Below are 24,419 nucleotides of genomic sequence, written 5' to 3' on the forward strand. Positions count from 1 at the left end.
ATTGGTATTCTGAAAACGTTCTTATCTTTTTCTTATCTTTTGTTCTTATCTTTGTTCTTATCTTGCTCTCCACCCAATGCTGAGCGCGTAAATTTACAACTCGCGCATATAATACCAAAGCGCGCTAAAAGATAAGAACAGAATGTAGATAAGTGGTATTCTGAAAACGTTCTTATCTTTTTTTCTTTCTTATCTTTCACGATATTTAAGATAATATTTAAGATAGCTAGAGGGTTATCACATCTCACGATGTCTGCGTTTTTTCTTGCTCAAAATCGATGGCCTCTAGTAGTAACAAGTACCCACAAGTATTCCTCCCACCATTTATTTCATTCACCCTTTATTTTGCCCGTCTCTTTTTTCTATCCCTTCTTTCTTTTCCATTTTTTATTCCTTTCTATCTGTCTGTCTTTCTTCCTTCCTTTCTATCTGTCTGTCTTTTGTCCTTTCTATCTGTCTGTCTTTCTTCCTTTCTATCTGTCTGTCTTTCTTCCTTTCTGTCTTTCTTCCTTTCTATCAGTCTGTCTTTCGTCCTTTCTATCTGTCTGTCTTTCTGTCTTTCTTCCTTTCTATCTGTTTGTATTTCTTTCTTTCTATCTGTCTGTCTTTCTTCCTATCTGTCTGTCTTTCTTCTTTTCTTTCATTCTTCATTTATATCCTTACTTTTGTTCTGTTTGAATCTTTTAATTTCTATTATTGGTCTAGCTTTTGCTTTGTTTCATTTATACTTCATCTTTCTTCCTTTTTTATTTTCCCTTTTCGTTTTATCCCTTTCTTTTTTTTCTTTACTGAGTCTTTTTTCTGCTTTCCCTTCCTTTCTCTTTCTTTTTTTTTCTTTCTTTCTTCCTTCACTTGTTTGTGATCTTTATTTCTCTTCCTTATTTTTCTTCCATTCTTTCGTTTTTATACATGCTTTTCCTTTTTTAATCATTCATTTCATTTTCCCCCTTTTTCTTCCTTCCCTTTAATAATTCTTAATTTTTCTTATTTTTTATTTCTGCTTTCTGACACTTTTGTGTCTTTTTTTACTTTCTTTCTTTTTTTCTTTATTTTGCTCATTCTTTTTTCGTTCGTTCTTTATTTACTCTTTTTCTTTACTTTCTTTCTTCTCTCTGTCTTTCTTCTATTAACTTTTTCTTTATTCTTTCCATTGATTTTTTTTCGTTTTTTTTCCAAACTTTTTATTTTCCCTTTCGTTTTCTTTTTCTTTCTTTCTTTTTTTCTTTCCTTCTTTCTTTCTTTCTTTTTTTTCTTTCTTTCTTTCCTTATTTCTTTTTTCTATGAATTTACCTTTCTTTCTTTATCTTTTTGTAGTCTTTATATTTGCGTCAAATTTCCTTTCATTTTTTTCTCTCATCTTTATTTCTTTGTTTAATTTCCGTTTTTTTCTCTCTTCCTTCACTTTTTACATTTTTATTCCCTTTTTTCTCTTTCTTTTTATTTCTTTCTAACTTTCTTTCATTCGTTTTTTTTTAGACTTTTTTTTCTTTTTCGGTTCCTTGTTAATTCATTTTATCTTATATTAGTTTGACCTTTTTCTATTTTTGTGTGTATTCCTTTTAGTTAATTTCTTTTTTTTCTTCATTTTTGTTCCTTCACTTTATCATGGATAATTGTTCTATTTTTTTTCTTCTTTATTTTTGAATTCTTTTTGCTTGCTTTCTTTCGTTTACTCTTTATTTTTTCATTATTTTCTGCTTTGTCCCTTTCATCTTTTTCTTCTGCTTCATTCTGACCCTTTTCTGTCTTCTTTCTTTCATACCTACTTACTTTCTTTCTTCATATTTTGTTCTTTATTCGTACCTGCTTTATTTACTTTTCTTCCTTTTTTTTGCACGTGGACGTCTCGAAATAATAAAATCAGTCATTGCGTATAAAATGCCTATTTCGCGCAATGCGCCAGAAACGGTGAACGCGCAGCGCCCATGATATTCTCTTCACATAAGGAACGCTTCTATTGGTTAAACTGCCAATATAAAGCGCATTTTGATTGGTAAAATCTAAAAAATGGGCGTGTTGGAGATAAGAAGGGGGCAGTCCTTACAGAGATAAGAACGCGTTAAGAAGATTTTCAGAATACCGATTTCGGAGCCGACCCGACCAGAAGTTGCGTGATCAATAAAAAAAGGATAACTTCATATACTTCGGCATAACCTTACTTTAAATCCATGCCCTACATACATTTTAACTTTAACTGGCAAGAAACACATATAGCTGTGGTGGAAAATAGGGTTAGAGAAAGGGTGGGGGAAACAATGGAGAACTTCAATATTGTAGTTTAACCGCGCGCAGCGCGGAAGCAAAATTCATACAGAGCGAGAATGAAAGAGTTTCTCTTTTGAGAAAAATAAAATAAAAAAGAAAAAAAACCCACAAAGCTACCTTTCTTCCCTTTCCTCCCTTTCCTTTTCCTTTTCTCCTCTCTTTTTCCCTTCTTTTTTTTTCTTTTTTGGGGACGGGCGACCGCCCCCACCGCCCCCCCTGGCTACGCGCCTGCCAAGGTGGCCAATAAGCTGAATTTACTTCAATTCTTTTTAATGCCCATAAACAAAAAAACATGTACATTTGATTTTCCAGGTCTTGTTAACATGGCCATGCCCGAGGCTAGGCCCGTGCAATATCCACCTCGCTTATTTTATTTGAATTGTCCCTGAGCTGAGCTGAATCATGCATAGAGCTAGAGTTAAAGTTTATATAACTCTATGATCCACGCTGAACTACGCTTGCAACTAAGAATCAAACAAGCGCGCGCTTTTTGCACGTGTATGCCCTATACCTGAACGAGACCCATACCGAACCTGTGTTGCTCCGCGGCGCTCGGCCGTCATCTGCAGCAGCACCGTCATGCAGCTCGCAACTCTCGCTGCGCTGCATGCTTCGCGCGCTATCGCATCCGCATATATAGCTTGAGGTCGAGGCCGGCTGTAGTACAGCTAGATTACCGGTAGTTATTACACAATTTGTTTCCACGACGATAACTTCCCTGCTAGCTACTGGACCTGCGTAGTCCATCTTGTTTGCTTATTTTTACAAGAAATTTCACGCTGAGCACGAAATTTGATGATATATTCTAGTGTAGGAGAATAGGATACCAGGAATATTGACGAATTGGGTTGCCAAACAGGAAAAATGGCGCCTGTCGCCCGAGATCAGAAGGCCATTGTGCTGGACCATATCCAGTCCAACGATGTGATGATCTTCAGCAAGAGCTATTGCCCTTTCTGTGTGAAGGTTTGTGGATCTTTATTTTTGACACCTTTTGTTATTTGCCTCATAATCGACATTCGTCTGGTGTACAGTTTTAATGTTAGATGTCTATTTAATTTTGATAATGAGCTGTCGCGGGGGTAGCCTGGAGGCGTCTGGGGAGTAAAAAACATTTACTTCGACCTTCGTGGGCTTTACTCCCCAATGATGCCCGGGGGGGCACTCGACCAAAAAAGTGGTAGGGGTGTGCCGCGGGCGAGACAAAAAACGGGCCTTGGAGCGGGCTTATTGTTAAAAGGAGGGTCCTTGGAACGGGCTTCTGAACTACAATTTCGTAAAAACGGGGGTCCTGGGAACGGATCACCAGCGTGAAAGTACGTGCGTATGTAGACAGCTGGCAGCCGTCTGTTTCGAGGAGTTTTTTATTTTTTATATTTTTTCTCCTCCTCGTACAGAGCCGTCTGTTTCGAGGAGTTTTTAATTTTTTCTCCTCGTACACAGACGGCTCGCTATCGTGCAGCCACCATTAGGGGACTTGCAATGCAAAATCCCCCGCCCCGTCTGGGCTCTTCAATTTTTGTCTTTAATGAATAAAAATTTTGAAAATTAGCATGACCAAAATGCAAATTTATATTCCCTCTTGGCATTAATTGCCAAAAAACGGAGAAAAATGAAGTTAAAAGGAACAAAAACAGTGACTTACCTCGGCTGTCGCGCAAATTCACTTCCCCGTTTTATCCGATCTTAAGTACATAAATATATGGCCATTGAGTCCCCTGTACAGATCGCGCTAGAACTTCGGTCTCTGTATTTGGTGAGTGAAACCAACGAAGTTCAGCTGAACAACCAACAAAACAGAGACCGAAGCTTTTGGTCTAGTGCGTATGCACCCCTATGGAACGGGCATGCGTGCATGATGCAGCTAGCGCGGCCTCCGCCGGGTGCGCTCGCGTAGAGACGATGGTCGGACAGTGCTCGGCGGCCGCTTTTCGCCAAAATTGCAGCAGATCAATGTGACCGGAACGGCATAACGAAAAAAAATGTGAAGCTTTGGAGCGGATTTCTTTCTTTTTTTTCTCGATAAGAAGAAAATGCTATACCTTGGAGCGGCTTTCTTTGTTTTTTCTTCTCAAGAAGACAAAAATGCTATGCCCTGGAACGGAAATTTGAGTGTAAAAATGGGGGTCCCCTCCGCGGCACATACCCACTATGCATTATATACTGAATTCCCACGATCCAAGTCAGGCTAAATCAACACTTATCCGTTAGGTTTGGAGCCCAAATTCATGTAAATGGGCCCAAACCATATTAACCCCCCCCCCTGTTAGTATTAATTTAATTAGGCCTATGTTTATTCAATGAATAGTACTAAATTTGAAAAAAACATAAGAGCACGAGCGTAGCCTGGAGGCGTCTGGGGAGTGAAAGTCATATACTGTACGTATGGTCACTCCCCACTGACGCCTGGGAGCCCTACCTATATTCCCCCACGTATGGGTACAAAACCAGAAACTTTCGCCCCGAGAATTCTACTTTCCCTCTAAAAGATCTAGCCCTAAAACATGTACATGGGGTCCAACTTCATTTCCAACATTTCTGCGATATTGATTTAATTTTTAAAGAAGAATTCATTAAAAAAACGAGAGATTTGTTATGAAAAGATGGGAAGAGCTTACGGATGTGTTTACGTTGTCATCTTGATTTCTTTGTCTTCCACTTGGCGACAGCACGCAAATCGCGCCTAGATCTTTTAGAGGGAAAGTAGAATTCTCGGGGGCGAAAGTTTCTGGTTTTGTACCCGTACGTGGGGGGAATATAGGTAGGGCTCCCAGGCGACAGTGGGGAGTGACCATACCATACGTACAGTATATGACTTTCACTCCCCAGACGCCTCCAGGCTACGCTCGTGCTCTTATGTTTTTTTCAAATTTAGTACTATTTATTTAATAAACATAGGCCTAATTAAATTAATACTAACAGGGGGGGGGGGTTAATATGGTTTGGGCCCATTTACATGAATTTGGGCTCCAAACCTAACGGATACCCAGTCTGTTTACGTTGACATTTTAGAATCTTTTGTTATCGATACCAAGATACCACAAGCGTGTAGAGCTGCAGTCCAACATTTAAAAAATACTTGCATCGGCTAATATTACGAATCGTAAAATATTCGTTTCAGTCAAAAAATATAACACGTGGTAAATGATATTTTTTGACTGAAACAAATATTTTACGAATCGTAATATTTACGGGATAACCTGCAGTTATGCCCCCGATCGCGGGTTGCGGGCCGGGCCGAGTTCATTCTCAAACCTGCAGACCGTCAAACCCCAAAAAATGGAGAAGTAACAACGTATAATAAACACATTAAGAATGAAAATTGAGTTAGGATCATGTGCTTCTTACGTGGCAGATTCTTTTAGAGACGTAGATACATTGTATTTCCTTTAAAAAAATGTCGGCATATTTTTGTCTTGTGAACAGTACTGAGACAGTTCGACATAATACATTGAGTTGGTCTTTCAAAGGAGTGCCAGTGCAGCGCAGTCAATGGGCGCCCTCGTGCATGTTTGTATTAGTTTATAAAGAATTGAAAGAAATACAAAAAGAGAAGGAAATAATATGGAGATATAATACAAGAAGAAAAAATTGACTGTATCATTATCCAGGTATTCATTTCAATTTTGATTACTTTATACTAGACGAGGTCCCATAGAATTGAATATTATAATTATGATTGTTGTGAGACGTCGTGTCGACTAACCAGGAATGAAAAACAACATTGCCAATCTTTGCTGGGCAGCCTGGGCTAGCTAGTGCGCGCTGAGCTGGGGCTCCGATCCGAGGAGTTAATTGCGTAATGCTTTCAATTTGGAGATCAGAGCAGACCCATTTCGTGGTACAAAGTCACCAAAAAAACATTTTCTCTCCGGAATAAAAGGCGAATTTGCGAATTGTAAGTAAATTCACTCTAGGCTAGGTTAGTAGTTGGCATATATTTTCCTGATTTGAGCCTGTATAGTGTGGGGATTGCAGAAATAATATTTTTCATTTTTCAAAGATAAATTGACTTGCGGGTTAAACCTGACGGGTCTGCGGGTCCCGCTTGCAAATTATTGGATTATACGGGACGGAACGGTTCGGGTTTTCACTTGCGGGTTACAATATTATAATTAAAACTTACGTGTTGGCATCAAAAGAAAGATGAGACAAGTCATATTGCTGGTGTGTGATCATGTTTAGTAAAAGTGTGTGCTTCTGTACCATCCATACAAGGAGAAACAATAAAAGACAGAACAATTTGCCATGGTCTATGTAGGCTCTTCCTACTTGGCAATAATAGAACAATAAGAGTTACTTTGATTGATTTATTGATGATAAACATAACAGGTATAAAATACACTTATGCCATTACCAAGTTCTTTTGATTTTGGTCTGGGAAATCTTAAAGGGGAATGAAATCTTTGGAACAAGTAGGCGTGTGTTGAAACAGAAAATTAAAAAAAATAAGAACAAAGAAAGTTTGAGAGAAATAGGACAAATAATGAGAAAGTTATGAGCATTTGAATATTGTAATCACTAATGCTATGGAGATCCTCCCTTTGGCAATGCGACAAGGATTTGTGTTGTCACATGTGAACAACTTTCCCTTTGATGGACTATAAAATGACCTCAAAATGTCTCTTTTTGCTTTTTCTTATTGTGATACTGCACAAACTCTTTATCCATGATGTATCCTTTAAAAATCTGTATTACATGCCCTCCTGTAGAAAGAACACATGATCTACTGATAAATGTGATAAAAGAGGCAATTTAAGTGAAATATATACTAAAGTAATGGGGAGAGTTGTTCACAAGTGACATCACACATATTTGTCGCATTGCCAATTGGAGGATCTCCATAGCATTAGTGATTACAATATTCAAATGCTCATAACTTTCTCATTATTTGTCCGATTTTTCTCAAACTCTCGATCTGTTTCTTTGATTTTTCTGTTTTCACACATGCTATCTTGTTCCAAAGGTTTCATTCTCCTTTAAGTTATTCAAATTTGTTATACCCCACTTTTGAAAAGTGTTATTTCCGCCTTGAAAATTTTGATTAAACATTATAAGTAGTTTTGAATTTAGCTCTTTTTTAATTGAACCAGTTGCATGTGTGTTGAATAGTTTTGTTTATTATGGGGTTATTTTCAGAGTGTTACATGTAAATGTATATGCATGCAGCTATTGATACCAGGTACAGCAGCGATTTGATTTTCAGGCACGCGAGAGCGATCGCGCGCTACATGTACATGCGCGCCTTAATCCATTTTAGGTAGCGAGATTAATAGCGCGCCTCGCGATCGTTGTCCTGCCCGGAAATGCCTAAAGTCGCCCTCGAAATCACCCTAAATCATGCTTATTGCCTAGTGATAACAACTCAATATGCTCGAGCTCCGCTTACCATTTAAAAATCATCCAAAATCCAACACTTAAGTCATAAATAATCCTTAAAAACAGCGAGTAGCGCAGTTTCAAATTCCGACGTTGTGATATTTTTTCTGTACCACGTATTTCCTACACATGGTACCAAGTACGGAAAAAAAATAAATGCAACGGTCAGGAAACAGTTGCATGTATAGGGGTCCATTATGACTACCACCATGTGCAATTTCGAATGCACATGTTTCCCCTACAGATATCACAATTCTGTGATTAAATAATTCGAATTACACAGGAAATAAATCCCTGAGTCTTGTAACCTAGCATTGGTGAGTTGTCATTCGGCTTTGCTTTTCAAAACGGCTTATTAACTTCCAAAATAAGTTACCTTATTTATTGATTATAACTAAAAAATCATTTATTTTCTTTTTCTAGGGGATGAGGTATTATATCAGACAATAAATCATCAAACAAAGCTCCATCTATTTTACACGGCTGGCGGCAGGCTCACGCATTGGCGCTTTTACTAGCTAGCCAGTTAGAGCTCTGTCTCTGCCAGAGCTCTGGGGGACAATTCACTCAGTAAAGGCCACAATGATGGTGATTTTCTGTTTGAGACAGAGTTTACATTTCATGAATATTATTCAAAACTGCCAATAAAGTTTGATGATTTCTTCATTGTCATGTATATTTCAGTTCTTAATGAATACATTCTCACCGAATTTAGACTCCTCAATAGAGAAATGAAATTTTCATGGAGATCTGCATTTTCAAAGAACTTCAGGAAAAGTTTGAGGATGTGGGCCTTTATTACATGTACATGGCTGAGTACAGGGTATTGTACTGGAATTGATGGAGTAGAAATTAGATATTGAATTCATTTATATCCAAGTCCAACTCACAGTCACACACACACGCACTCACCCACCCACACCCAAGATTCTAAGCATGAAAAATAACTTTAAAAATCATACAATATTGAACAAAAAGTAATAATTCATTAATAAGTGATCAGGTATTCCTCAAAATACAAAAAAGTAGCATTTAAAAAGAGCCCCCGAAATGCAAAAAATAGCCCCCAAAATTTGCCAAAAAAATTTAAAATGGAGCCCCTGAAAAAAAACATTGTCAGTAAATTATTTTTAAGCCAAAGTCAAAACCTAACTCGAACAGGTTTTGATAACACACAATCTAATTACAAAACATTGTAAAACGATTACAAATACTTCCTTTGGTTGTTGTAACTTTATAGTACATACATGTACATTTCCTCCATCTGTTTTGTTAATTGGACAAAAAGCTCCCCTTGTATGTTAAAGAAGAGCTTTTTGCAGTGCTCCTGTACCGCTCTCCTTAAAAGATCTAGGAGAGCTATTTATTGCTCCCCTCATAATTATAAAACTGAGTCCCTGGTACAGTTATATAGAAAATCGTTGGATTTATGTTATTTATCACATTTCAGATGTGATTTACTGCATATTTCATTTTAATACTTCACTGACTACTTATTATTTTCAAATACAAGTTGACAGAAAGGTTTATAAAGCCCTTACACATGTTTGCTTCTAGAAGCTGCCAAATGTCTCCCTACCTGTGACGTAAGCATCAATGTTTGTCCAACAATACACTATTGATGCCTGGTCATTTTCAATAAAGTGCACAGTCATTGGGTGCATTGTGATAAGGAATTTAGTATAAGGAGCTGTCAAATCTTCTTTTGATCTTAAATCCAATGGGCTGTGTGGTAGATATTAAATCAGTTATATAAAATTATAATTTATATTTAGCTCTTTAAGGTTTAATTAGATTAAAAAAAATAAGGTTGTTAATTTTTGGAAGTATTGAATTTACAATAGATGTAAAAAATGCAGTTAATTCACAAAAGTAGATGTAGGCTACATGTACATCTTGCCGGGGGGGGGGGGGGCAGTCAATATGTTGCTGTACACACACCAAAAAACACTGATTTTCAAGAAAAAGGGTGGTTTTGAAAGACTGGTCAATCGTGGGGTCAAGCGTATTTAGGGTATTTTTTTTCCCCTCAAAGCTTTTTTTTTCAAGACTAGCCAACTGTGTTTAGGGTATGTTTTTTCTCCAAGGTCATATTTTGGCGACATCTTGTTTAGGGGCCAAAATGTGTAAATAAAGCGCGCGAAAAACTTGTTTAGGGGGTTATTTTGCACACAGAGAAAAGCTCGTTCAGGGGTGTATGGAAATTCATTGGTCACGCGTGTGCACAACAATATATTTGACTGCCCCCCCCCCCTTCCATGGGACATCTTGTATGCCAAGTTGAATCATTATGTAGTTCAAATTCAAATTTTCTTGTGAAAGTACTTTAGCTGTACATGTAGTATAAAACAAACAACTGTGACCTGGAAATACCTCATGATGACTATGATATAACAAAGACACTGGACATCAGAATTGGATGTAATCTTGTATTGGTCTAAGATGATGGCCTCCTGGTCAACTCATCTCAATTCACTGACCAATTGCATGAATTAGTCATTGGTTGTTGCTTAGCGGTATATAGAGACAGGATATCAAAGAAAGTTAGTCAGCTGTCTTGTTGAACAGCATGATCACTTTCCTGTGTGTGATCAAGACTGTAGTCTTTAAGTCATACCCTGTTTGATGCACAGCTAATTAAACATATTTCTTGTTAGAATAGTCACTGAGCTCGGGTTTGTTTTTCTTGAAAGTTATCAACACTTGTCAGCTCTTACAATTTCAGTGAAATCCTTTTGATTGACTTAGAACTACTTGTCTCTGTCTGATACTATGGTAATTGTCAGAGGCAAATGTTTGATCAGTGCAAACAACATTCATGAATTGTTATTTATTGGTGATTGGTGATTGGTGGTGATTTTTTACCTGATTGCTGAAAAAGCATGAATGCTTGTAAGCAAGCAACCAGAGGGCCGACGGCTTAAGGTCCTCTCCGAAGGACCTGGTACTGAGGATTAATGCCTTACCAAAGGGCACTAGCGCACCAAGTGGGAATCGAACCCGGGTCATCGGAATACAAATCCCCCGCTCTACCGACTGAGCTATTTAATTGTATTGTACACTAAGACCTATTGAAAGTTCAAAGATACTAAAAAAATCTAATGGGGTTGTTTCATTACATGCTAAGCTTGAATAAAAACAAATGTTTGCAAGCTTGATTTTTAAAAAAAGAAAAAATGCAACAAGAATTGTTGTACATAGTTTGCAAATGCTGGGATAATGTTTTTTTTTTCAGACATTAACATCAAAAGATATACATTTCAAAAGTACAAATGCTTCTCAAGCAGTAACAATGACAGAGCATTTTTTATGTATTCGATTGCAATAGCTTTCAGGATCCAAGCAGGCATGTAAAGGTAAAGACAAACATGAAGAGAAGACCATCAACCAGGCTGGTTTCGGACGTCATCACACATTTTATACATCCAGCAAATCTAATTTGACCCCCTACTCCATGGCTCATCTGTATGGCATAAAACGATAAGAGTGACACTTTGTTCTGTCCTCCCCCGCCGCTTGTAAATGGGGCATAATTACGTAAAGCAGTTCACTTTCACTCGACTCGTCCTCAACTACCAAATTTTCTTTCTCCATCAACCCCCTTCTCTTTCTTTGTTCTCTACCTCAGAAGCATCATTTACTGGAATATTTTCCAGAGTTAAACATATATTTTCTATTAATTCTGTGAGTTTCTCAATTGTTTTGTATTTTATGTTGATATTAAAGGAGAATGAAACCTTTGGAACAAGAAGGCTTGTGTGGAAAGAGAAAAATCAGAGAATGAGAACAAAGAAAGTTTGAGAAAAAATGAGACATAATGAGAAAGTTAAGAGCACTTGAATATTGCAATCACCAATGCTATGGAGATCCTCCTATTGGCAATGCGACAAGGATGTATGATGTCACATGTGAACAACTTCCCTTCAATGATGGACTATGAAATACCCTCAAAATGTCTCCTTTTGCTTATTCTTATGGTGATATAAGCTCTTTCAGGCCTTGAAATAGGATTTTTGGGGGGCAAGGCCACTTTTTTGAGGGGCACTTTTTCACTGAGGCCAGGCAGCAGAGGGCACCAAGGCCATACAGAGGGGCACCTAGGCCACTTTTTAAGGGGCATGTAATAAATTATTTGTAGGTGTTACAGTTTCGCGGCGTGGGGGGGGGGGCTTTCCATAGTCGATGTTATACATCAGATTCATTACCAAACCACATTATTTACTTAAGAAAAAATGAACTTTACGCACGACTGGTGATACCTTCTTGAGCTACATGTAATTAAATGTGAAACTGATTAGCACCCAAGAAAGTATCACTGGTCGTTCGTAACTGACGAACAGCTTTATGAAACACTCTCATTCAAAGTACTGTACTTACACATCGCGCGCGCTCGCCAGGACAGTACAGCGCGCGACATTTGTGTAGTACACATACGGAGCTCGCGCTCGTCCATTCTTATGCTGCAGCTTACATAGCATATGTAAAGCGCGCTAGCGGCCGGCCAGCTGTGTATAGCTAGCTCATCGTTCGGCGCGGCTTCGGACTAGACTGCATACATGCACTGGACGTCGCTGGTAAAGCTAAGGTATTGAATCAGGGTAGGAATTATTTTTTTTTTTTAGGGGCTACTTTTTTTTTAAAATTGGGGCTACCACTGAATATCTTGGGGCTATTTTTTTTTTATCGCATATCAGCAATTACCTTTTGACATTACGAGACTCACTGTGACGCATAACAGCTCAGAACATTTTTTTGCTCCCGGTGGTGGGGGAATGCCCTACAGGCCTTTAATAATCAACATTTAAGAAATCAGATTTAAATGTTTGAGTGTGCTTTGACACCCTCACTCCACATCCCCTTTACAACCACACACACATATGGGCTTATTTATTTTTCATCTTTAAGAACAAGGAACCCTCCCCCCCCAAAAAAAAAAAAAAAAATCTAAATAAAATTAATGAATAAAACAAACATGAAGGAGAGAGGGAGAGATGGAGAATTCAGATCAAATAATAAATTTAGAAAAAAAATTAAGTTTTTTTTTTCATGGTTAGAATCACGGGTGTGGGTGAGTGTTTGTGTGTGATTGTGACTATGAGGTGCACTTGGATTGCATATAAATTATGTTAAAGAAATGAAATCAATATCTTACTCAGTCTATTCAAATTCCAACACATAGGCTATATGTACATGTATTGTAGGTTCATGTACCTTAAGTTTTTCGCAAGTTATTTTGAAAACGCAGATCTCCACAGAAAATGCCTTTCATTCTGGGAGAGTCTAAATTCGGTGAAAATGTATTCATTAATAACTTAAATATTAATCACAATGAAGAAATCATAAAGTGTTTTGACAGTTTTAAAAAATTAACATGAAATCTAAACTCTATCTGAAACAGAAAATCACCATCACTTAGGCCATTACTGATAGAATTCTCACCCAGAGCTCCGGCAGAGAACGTGAGCTCTAACTGGCTAGCTAACAGCGTGCAAGTACCACACTCAAGCGCACGGCATCCTCCTATTTTTTTTTTTTAGATTGAGCCTTGTTTGATGATTTATTGTCTGATATATACCCCTCTTCAAGAAAGAAATTAAAAAGTTATAATTCACAACTATAAGCGAAGTGATTTTGGATTATTAAGGCTCCGTTTTGACAAGCAAAGACAGCGTCTGTGAGGATAAAATACTCGCACATCGTATGTGCTGTGAACGGATTTATTTCCTTAGCAGTTAGAATTACTATATCACAGAATTGTGATATCCCAAATGAGAAATGTGTGCATTAGATATTGCACATGGTGAAGTATGGAAAAACCATGGTATTGAAAAAGAGACGCACTTGGCAATTTGAAACTGCTTATCGTAATGGCTTCGCTGCTTATCCATCTCGCACTCCGACTCGACGATGTCGATAAGCAGAGCTGTCACAATCACTAGCTGATCGCTTACAGGCGCCTAGTACACATACCATACAATGCATGTGGTCTCGTTACCAGCTGTGCAGTCTAATCGCGCACGCGTACATATACATAAGCCATGCGGCAAGTGCGTCAACAATTCTAAAAAGCCTGTGCTAAAGACTATGCTACTCCGCATCCCATATTGCATTGCACATTTATTTACAATCGCGAAGCTTCCGGTGTTGCGGAAGGCTCGGATAATGCAACGACCGTTCAACTTGAAGCTGGCAAGGGCGATATAAAAGATGCGCTTGCTCCGCTACTGGAGAACGTAATTGTGTAAAGTATTTTTAACATTGTCGATGGTATTTTATTGGGGCGATTCTAAAATAAATAGTCGCCCCAAAGCATTGGGTTTTGAGAATTTTCAGGGGCGATTTGGGCTGTCATGGGGGCGAAATCGCCCGTCGCCCCCGTGTAATTCCGACGCTGTATTGAATACTTTTTGAGATCGGAGAAAAGTTTTCCTCGCTCAGAAAAAAAGGTGCAGACTTTCAAAAGGGGTACATTATAAATCAGAAAAAGGGCACATTTATGAGAAAAAAGGGCACCACGGCCATATAAAAAAGGGCACATTTTTAGTGGCCGTAACTATTAGCAAAAAGAAGAAGGGCATGACGGCCAGTAATGGGGGCATGGGATGGCCGTCGATTATTTCGAGGCCTGCTCTTATCCTTAATGTTTTCATTAAAAATCTGTATTACATGCCCTCCTATAGAAAGAACACATGATCTACTGATAGATGTGATAAAAGAGGCAATTTAAGTGAAATATATACTACAGTATTTATGGGGAGAGTTGTTCACAAGTGACATTACACATCTTTGTCGCATTGCCAAATTGAGGATCTCCATAGCATTAGTGATCACAATATTCAAATGCTCGAATAACTTTCTCATTATTTGTCAGATTTTTATAAAACTTTCATTGATCAATCTGTTTCTTTGATTTTTCTGTTTTCACACAAGCTATCTTGTTCCAAATGTTTCATTCTCCTTTAAGAACAAATGAATATGAAGTGATATTTTTTTTTATTTGTTTGCTTCTGTATTGTATAGTGCATGTATCTATTGAGTGCAGTTATTAGTTGTACATGTATGTCTCACTATCTGTTGTAATGAAATTTCCCATTATTTGTATACTATGTTCCATAATCACTCATCAGAGCATTGTAGATGTTTATCTGAAGTTTTCATGAGTTTTGCATTATTGGCTTTCATGGTTTGGATATAGGCCGTTTTCAAACATACAATATTGTTTCTTTAAAAAAATGTCAATTCCTGACATCTTTTGTTTTCAGAAAATGCTAAAAAACAGTGAAATAAATCTGGAAAAAACTGGAGCCTTTTCCTCTGCTTCCGTCTCACCTTCTCACTTTTATTTGTAATACAATGAATCTCCACCTGAGATGGATTGAAATCACACTCCACTGAGTAGGAATCTAATAGTGAGGATAGTGAAGTCACCTTGGAAATCTAAAAAGAGGTTTGCATGGCTGACTAATGAGGCCAAATATTAGGAATATATGCATAGGTCTATATGATGCACTCACCCTCGTTTTTTAAAGGGCAAATACATCCTAAATAAAATTGATTTATATATAACCGACTTGGTTATGCAGATATGTGTTAAAGATAAATTAAAGTAATTGCAGTAAACACTGATTTCACAAGAAAGTGTGTGATACCAAGCTTAATTGTTACCATATCATCGAGGATGTAGATCTGGTACAGTTCTCTGTCGGCTGCTTTCTGAGTGAACATGGCGAAGCAAGGGAGAGAGCGAAGCAGAGCGCCGTGAGACAGAGCCTCTTGATATCTGTGCCAAATTTCACCGACTTTCTTTTGTTTTTTATGGTTTTTACCAATTCACTGACCGAAAACTGGTCGGTGAAAATCATCCAATGAGAGCGCGGGCTGCTATGACATATTAAATATTCATGAGCTCATCTTGAATGGCGACCCTTGGATTGGCGAAGAGTGACAACGAAATATCAAGAGCATTAAATATGCCTCTAAAATGCTGAATATTGACAGATTTAAGGATTTGCAAGTCAATGAAATTAACTCTGCACTGAAAGGACGAGATGTCCACCGGTCGTTCCAGGGCGTCGATTATCAATCCCCGCTGTGCAGTGAAGGAAGCTGGAGTGGAGTTGCTGGGAGTCGCTTCCCCTTGACTAGAGTCTGACCAGCGGCTGAGCAGTATCTCCGGGGAAGTTTGAGGGCAGTGATTGGTCTGTTACGGCCAGGAGTAGCAGTAGACGTAGTGGTGGTAGTAGTAGTAGTAGTAGTAGTAGTAGTAGTAGTAGTAGTAGTAGCAGTAGTAGCAGTAGTAGCAGTAGCAGACCTTCATTTTTGAGGAGCGCGATCGCTCCGGCGCTCCTTAAAAAAAATAAGGAGAGCAAAAAATCGCGCTCCTCAAAAAAAAAAAAAAAAAAAAAAATTGAAATTTGAAACCATGAAATAGCGTTCTTTTTTCCATAATTCCTTGAAATTACTTTGATTTAGTTGAAATCTATCAGAAAAATGAAGGATATTCATCTCTTTCCCGATATTGCAGTCCCATGTAGTCCCATACGTAGATTTTCATGGCAACACCATGGAAGTCTACATGTGGGACTACAATATTTACCGAGGTGAGTTCAAATCAGAGTCAGGAAAGTGGTGAATATTCTTCATTTTTCTGATAGTTTTCAACTAAATCAAAGTAATTTCAAGGAATTATGGAAAAAAGGCCATTTCATGGATTTAAAGATGTAAAATGTGAAATTTTAGCAATTTTTTTTTTCAATTTTTTTTTCAATTTTTTTTTTTTTTTTTTTTTTTTTAGCAGGAGCGTGTACGACATCTTGTAAACGTATTGAAATGACCCAGGCCTAGTTTCACCACAGATTAATTAATAGCTAACACAGCTATTGCATAAATACAATGTTAAGAAAAATCTACAATTTATCATACATGTATTGTAATGAATTGATTTGAGCTCCTCACGGAGAGCGATTCTGAGAAGCTCAATTGAGCTCCTCAAAAAAATAAGGAGAGCGATTTATTGAGCTCCACGAAATTATAAACGTGAAGGTCTGCAGTAGTAGTACCACTACTTGTAGAATTTTTCTGGTTATATCCCCTTTAGTGTCCCGCAATTAAATGAATCCCCTGCAGAATAGTGGACTACTATATAGTATTCCGAACCCAAGACGAAACAGCTCTGACATTTCATTGGTTTACTCGGTGACCGGTAATATGATGACTCATGTATATTCATTAGAAATACGTTCCTCATGAATATATAATTCAGTTCAGATGTCAAGAGGCCATGGCTCGCGCCAGGCCTAATTCGCTTCGCGAATTAGGAAATCCCTCGCTTCGAAGCAGCCGCCAGGGCATACTATCTTTTTTCGATTCACACTCTCTTTTTTCGATTCACACTCTCTTTCTTAACCCCATACTATCTGCTGAACCGTGATTAATGCCTTAACCCCGGACTATCCCTCAGCTCATGAATACTGATGATTTTACCATACAGAGCGTGATTAACGTGCAATTCGACTTCTGTGATTGGTTAATGCTTAGCCCCACTTTTCTTAGCCCTGTTTCGTTTTCACACTGCATCTCTTAGCACCGCAATACAATTGTGGTGCTATTACCACAATAAGCCGGCTAACCCTGCTTTTTTGCAGGGCCAGATAGTACCGTACAATTTACCGTGCTAGCCCACTTTGCTAAAACGTAGTGTGAAAACGAAGTGGGCTAAGCTTAACCCTGGGAAATTGGTGGGGCTAAGACCCCCCCTTAGCCCCACCAATTTGAGACAAAATGTGCAGTGTGAAAAGCATATTAGAGTATGTTTTTTTTTTTACATGGCTCTCACTTAACTTTTTTCTTTGGTTGCTAGCCGGAAAAACCTATACCAATTTTTAGGTTGCCATAATGAAGTTCAGGTAATAACTGATGATTGTACACAGAATTTGTGAATCGTCGATAGGAAACCTCTTCAAAATGTTGCATGTTTCACAAGACCTACATAGTCCTATTTTTAGTATTAAATGTAATCATTGAAATTCAGAGAAATCATACTAGATCTTGTGAAACCATTTTTGTCTCACCTGCAAAGCAGAGTGAGACTATAGGCGCCGCTTTTCCGACGGCGGCTTCAACACCAAATCTTAACCGAAGGTTAACCGTTAAGTTTTTTCAATGAAAGCATAACTTAGACAGTATGTGGACATAGTTCATGAAACTTGGCCATAAAGTTAATCAAGTATTACTTAGCATCCTGCCTGAGTTTCAAGGTCACATGACCAAGGTCAAAGGTCATTTTATTCACAAAAAATGCTTTATTTTTGGACCGATTTTGAATTTTTTGCTTCCATCTGATAAAGCTTTATGAGGTTCACCAAACTTCTATACACTGAATTTTGAAATTTTGACTAGAAAATTTTTTATGCGAAATTAATTTATGCATATATTTAAAAATTCACATAAAATGCTTCTTCTTTATTTGTAGACCAATTTTGATTTTATTTCTTCCATCTGGTAGAGCTTCCTGAGGTTCATCAAACTTCTACACAGAATTTTTAGATTTGGAGTAGAAAATCATTTATTATAATTCATGCAAAATTCATACATAACAGAAAATGCCTCTTCTTTATTTGTTGACTGAATTTCAAAATGCTTCTTCTTCATCATTTCAAGTCCGATTTCAATTCTGTTTGCTTTGATAGCATTAGGTGGGGGATTCAAAACTTTTACACAGAATATCGATACTCATTAAATATGACTGCATTTTTCTGACATGCTGAAACAAAATTTGAGATTTTCTGAAACGGAAAAGGCAATTTTTTGAAACGGAAAAATCACTGTCCGTATGAATTGATAGATCCCCGTCTGTAAATATCCCACAGTTAATGAAAGAATGCATAGGTCTAGATGATTGTCATCAAAATAGATTGTTGGGTAAGTCTGACAGATGAAATATCATTTTGTAGAATTATTCGAAGTCAGGTGCAATTTCACATTAACAGAAATTTGTTATTATTTTAACTATTTTTTATGATTGTTTGATCATATTGTTATTAAAGAGCAGATTTTGACATGATTTTCTTTTAGAAACTCAGATACTGCCCGCTAAGTGACATTTTGGTATACTTTCTTGAAATTGTTTATGCACGCTAGTGTGAATGAGGAATCTAAATACCAGTCAAATGAGGAGATATTTTATATGCCCGTCCTTGACGGGACATATGGTATCAGGCTCGGTGTCCGTCCGTCCGTTAACTTTTCCTTGTAAACACGATAACTTCAGTTTGACCTAACTTAGGCTCATATAATTTGGTGTGTATGATACTAGCATGGATCCCAGGAAGCCTATTGATTTTGAGGTCAAAAGGTCAAGGCCACGGTGACATGTTTTCATCTTATGCTTCTGCAGTCCTTGTAATGCGATAACTTCAGTTTAACTTAATCTAGGCTCATATAATTTGGTGTATATGATACTAGCATGGATCTCAGGAAGCCTGGTGATTCAAAGGTCAAGGTCACAGTGACATATTTTCATCTTACCCTTTTGCAGTCCTTGTAAATGCAATAACTTCAATTTAACCCAGGCTCATATAATTTGGTGTGTATGATACTAGCATAGATATCAGCAATTCTATTGATTTTGAGGTCAGAAGGTCCAAGGTGAAGTTGCCACCTTCCACTTTTCTTGCTTGACCAATAACTCAAATTTTCCGTTACAGGTGGGCGTATTATGTGCTCGCCTTAGCGACAATTAAGCTTTACAGTGATAGGTTTATTTGTAAGTAAATTATTATAAATCATCAATAATTTTCAGTTTCGATTTCTAGGATGTACTGTATAATCTTTAATAATTATATCCATAAAGCAAGTTATATGTACTTTGTGTTGTGACAAGCAATAATGTGAAGTGCGAGAATATAAAAAAAAGTGATTGTAGACCCTGGCTATTTTTTTATCGATCTAAATGCATCACCTTAGTTACGTGAATTCGATGCTGAGAAAGAGATTGAGCGTATGTTGGCCTAGCACTGAAGTGAGGGACAGAATTAATTAGCCCACCTTGACGTGTGCTTTTGTTAGCATGTAAGCTTACCCAACCCAATTTGATGAGGATTTGTTATGACCATGGGTAGGGAGACCCAACCTTTCAGCTTTTATAATTAGACAGCCGATTTTCCCTTGGCATTTCCTATCCAAATTTCCATTAGAGTTAGATGTAAAGTGATAAATTGAGTTTCGTGTAAAGCTCAGACCAGGAGTTCCATAATGTCTTTTTCTTTCCTCAATATCTCTCAATTAAAAAAGATCTTGTCGTTACTCTCTATCTGTCTCCCCATACATACTTTTTCGGTCTGTCCATTGCAAATCTTGCGCTACAATCTGCTTGCTCAATTTTCAACCAAAAGTTACCCAGGCGCAATTTCCAACACATGCAAAAAATGTGTCTTGCACATATTTTTACAGAGTCCTGCCAAGAACATTTGGTCTTTAGGTAAAGATACATGTGCAAGATACATTTTTTGCATGTGTTGGAAATTGCGCCATGCTATTTGTATATTTTGTCAAAAATTAGGTTAAAATGTTTTTGGCATTCCACACTTCAGTTTGTAACCAATTTTCATGAAATTTGGCATACACATTAGGCCCGTTTCGGGTACACGTGTACACGCACGGTCAAGTCAGTGCACGTGTACTAAATTCCATCACCGTGTACACGGTAGCATCTGCATAAAGCTTGCATGGGGCTACAAAGTCAGTGAACAAGCTCACAGCCTCACATTAAATCTTAGTTCTCAGACACTGCACATATTTTAATGACTAATATGTCAATATATTTCAATTAATCCAGAGTGAGTTCACTTCCAAAATCGCCAATTTAATCCACATTCTTTCTGGAGACTCACGTTTTTGTACCACGAAAAGGGTCTGCTCCGGTCTCGAAAGCTCGAAAGCATTGCTCAATCACACTCAGAGTCAATTTGAGAATCACCAATTGCGATAGCGATCATCGCTACAACTTACGTGTTATACGCTCGCACACATGTGCTACAAGCCTACAAACAAACGCTCTTCAAATTGGCAACATAATAATGAAAATCAATCGATAACTTCAGTTACACTTATTCTGCAGCGATCTGTGCATGCATGTACGGTACAGTATACAAAATGCGCATCCAACGAGCGTATGCGCTAGCTAGGGCCCTGCACTGATTTTCTTTTGCATTCTTTATTAATTTAATGCGCTGCTAAGCCGAGTAAACTTTTAATTTGCACCAATTTTTGTGGATTGATACTTCAAACTTCTCAGGTAAGCTTTAAAACCGTGACTTAGGCTATATAGACCCCTTTTTATGACATGTTGATGCGGGTCCGTGTCGACATGAAAACAGAACTCGCTCTCACAGTGTTTACAACGTGTACACGACCGAAAAACACGCCGTGTACACGTGCATCAAAAATGGACTTTCAAAACGGGCCTAATACACATTGATCTTTAGGTTAAGATGTGCAAGACATTTTTGCATGAGTCAGAAATCATGTTGCCATGGCAACAATGTATATAATATGGCAAAAATTGGGAAAAATCTTGCGGTTCATACTACTTCATCAGCTTTCAACCAATTCTTAGAAATTTGGCTCACACATTGGTTTTGAGGTAAAGATGTGCAAGACATATTGTAACCCATATAATGGCCAAAACCCCAGGAAAACTCATTGGGGATAAAAGGTACTTTCCAAGTTTTTTGCTAGTGCTCATGAAAGTTAGCACCAACATTGGTTCTCAGAAAAAAAAGCATACAATTCCCCTTTTCAAATGTGTTTGCAAGATTAAATTTCCAAGTGTGATGGAACCTGTGATGCCATGGTAACAGCATACAGGCTGACAGCATAGGGCAGGGGTAGTAATCACTTTCAGTGATATTTCTAGTTTTTAGCTCATCCGGCCCGAAGGGCCAAATGAGGTTATTGCTGATGTGGTTTACGGTACACCATGTGGAGTGTTATAGAAGCAGTGGATAGAAGAAGAGAAGGAAGTGGATAGGCGAGAAAGTGGAGATTTGAGAATAGAGTATTCTTTCTTGAGAATAGTCCTGAAAAGGACTGTAAACCAGAAGGAATGTTGAGTGAGAACAGCTTGAGTAGTAGAGCTGATGAGGAGATGCTGGCTTGCGTCGGCGAGTAGAGATGATGAGTAGTAGAGAGACTCGACGTTTCGGACAGGTTGACTGTCTGTCTTCAGGAGTCAACCTGTCCGAAACGTCGAGTTCAACGTTTCAGCGTAGATTTCAAGATTTCACAAAGTTCAGTTTATGTAACTGTACTGGATCTAGATCCTTGATGATATACAATGTAGTAACAATTAAAGCTTGTGTATAGTTTTGGTAAATCCACCAAAATGCACCTATCACTATTCCAATTCATTGCTAGCTAATATGAATGGATATGCCCTATAACAGTTATGATGTGGAGGATATGAAATGAAAATGTGTTTTACAGGATAAATTTTGCGATTTTACATGGAAATTTAACTTTATCGGGTCACCCGATCAAATTAAAATATCTGTGTGTTTTTGTCTTTCAATTAAATCCTATTCCAAATCATGGAATGGGCTGAAACTTTCAAGATATGTTCTTTGTAACTTTTGGATATCTAATCACTAAATTTATAAGATAAGTGCTGGAATGCCCATTTTTTTAATTTAAAACAAGCATCGCTGAGAGAGGGCGCTATATATCAAATATTTGAATATTTGAAATTTTCTCAGAGAAGTGCAGTTGGAAAAATATCTAACGGTCTCTACGCTTCAGTAAGACTGTCATATTAGATGATATTCGATTATCAATCACATTATTGACCCTTTACCAAAGCTATACACAGGCTTTAAGCTTGGTTTCACACACTTTCTCGTGAAATCAGTGTTTACTGAAACTACTTTCATTTATATTGGGAAATAAGGCAGTATTGTCTTTTGATCAATTCATTGTTAAAATTGTTCAAGATTTAATGCCTACATTCATTATTTTTATCCTTTTCTTTTCATTTCCCAGTTGGTCTTGTATTTCTGTACATTTTTCATTCCAGTACCTAATTATGAATTCTTCTCACAGAGCAAACACTCTATATCAGCTCTTTGTTTTGAACGAAGTAGAAGATAATGTTACATATCACGGTAGAATAGAAATGTAGATGTGATACAGTAGATAACCAGTGACAAGACAATCAATGAGAATTATGTTGATGATATTGATCATGGTAAATGTGCATGGCATGTTTTCAACAAATGCATCTGACCATTGATATACATCTTAACAGAATTTTAGAATCATCAAAATCACAATTCATGTTGTCAGTGAAAGGCCTTGGCTAGCTTTGCAAACAGCAGTTTAAAGAAATTTTCATACTAATATAAAACATGTGAGTTTATATATTAGAACTAAAAAACATTAAAACAACTATATGTATTTATATTCAGAATGAAAAGCTATTAGTTTTAGTACAATGAAAACCACAATGGTTTCGCATCTTTGAGTCATAATAGAGCACATGTAGTGTACGTGATGAAATTGATATGTTGTTTCTGCTCACTTTATATTTCAATTTTTTAAATAATGATTTTCAGACACTTTTTCTGGGCTTTTTTTTAAATATTTATAACGTATCACAGACATGTCAATAGTGGGACCTTGAAGTTCAGATTTTTTCAAAGTCAAATCAATCTTCACTATGCCTGTAAAGCTAAAGTGCTAGTAGTGCACAGCTAACAATGATTTCATGCGTAAATCTTCAAATAATAACGAATGTGGCGCCAGGTTTCTAGAAATAACCTATTCCGATGCATATTATTATTACCCTGGCTTTAGCTTGAGCTGCCTTCCACCATTCAGTGCATTCATCAGATTAGTCCTGCCTGGGGGGCGTTTCATCAACATTTTTGTCCGACAAGTTGTCAGATCTGACAACTTTCCCTGATTCTGATTGGCTGACAGGTACTGTTGCTATGGTAATTGTCGGATAAAATCCTTTCATGAAACGCTCCCCTGGTCTCATTCACCTCACCTGGGTTAAGTGCAACACAATGTGGGTAAATTTCTTGCTGAATTTGAAAACACAAAATCAAAGTAAATCATAATCATATCAAAGATCTAGATTTGATGGAAAATGATAACTCCAAATTATAACCTCTGGAGGTGGTCTTGGGTACATGTAGGAGGCCGTTCTCATTACGCTTTCTAAAACTAGTTTACTGGAAACTGATTCAGGAAACCACTTTGGAAGATCGCTTTGCTAGCGTTGTCACTTGATCACGCGAAAGTGGTTTTCAAGATCACTTCACTTAAAGCGCTCTTGTTGCTATGGAAACGCTCTCAGTGGGGTGACACGTTTCGCGTGAAATTCGAAACCGCAGCATAGGCATTCTACACCTGTCGTGTGGAGTAGCGTGCTTAAAATGTGCGAAGATCACTTCCCGAAGAACGGTTGTGTCCTCACGCTAAAACAAGTTTCAAGAGGCAAAGCGATCTTGAAAACTACATCGCGAGGTGGTTTTCCAAACTGGTTTGGAAGATTGCTTCCAAGACCGCTTTGACCGTTCTCACAACGCGTTAAACTAGTTTCCACTAAACTAGTGCCCTTTTTACACAGGATTTTCTTAACCACGGACTATCGCTAACCCCGTACTATCCTTAACCCCGTACTATTTTTTTTCCTTTTCACACATGCCAAATTGTTATTGCTAACCCCGGATAAGGAATGCTTGCTATTCACACACGAAACTCACTAACCCCGG

At 37.7% G+C, this 24,419-nt stretch overlaps 1 protein-coding gene across 1 annotated transcript in view; it reads left to right on the forward strand.

Moving 5' to 3' along the window:
• The first annotated feature begins 2,970 nt into the window (after positions 1-2,970).
• LOC121409897 (glutaredoxin-like) overlaps positions 2,971-24,419 on the forward strand; it is a 33,460-nt gene continuing 12,011 nt past the window's right edge. The window contains exon 1 of the mRNA XM_041601676.1: positions 2,971-3,231. Coding sequence (XP_041457610.1) covers positions 3,130-3,231 — 102 coding nt within the window. The 5' untranslated portion in view covers positions 2,971-3,129. The remainder of the gene's footprint in view (positions 3,232-24,419) is intronic.

The sequence above is a fragment of the Lytechinus variegatus genome, chromosome 3, assembly GCF_018143015.1.
Source record: "Lytechinus variegatus isolate NC3 chromosome 3, Lvar_3.0, whole genome shotgun sequence".
Classification (NCBI taxonomy): Eukaryota; Metazoa; Echinodermata; class Echinoidea; order Temnopleuroida; family Toxopneustidae; genus Lytechinus; species Lytechinus variegatus.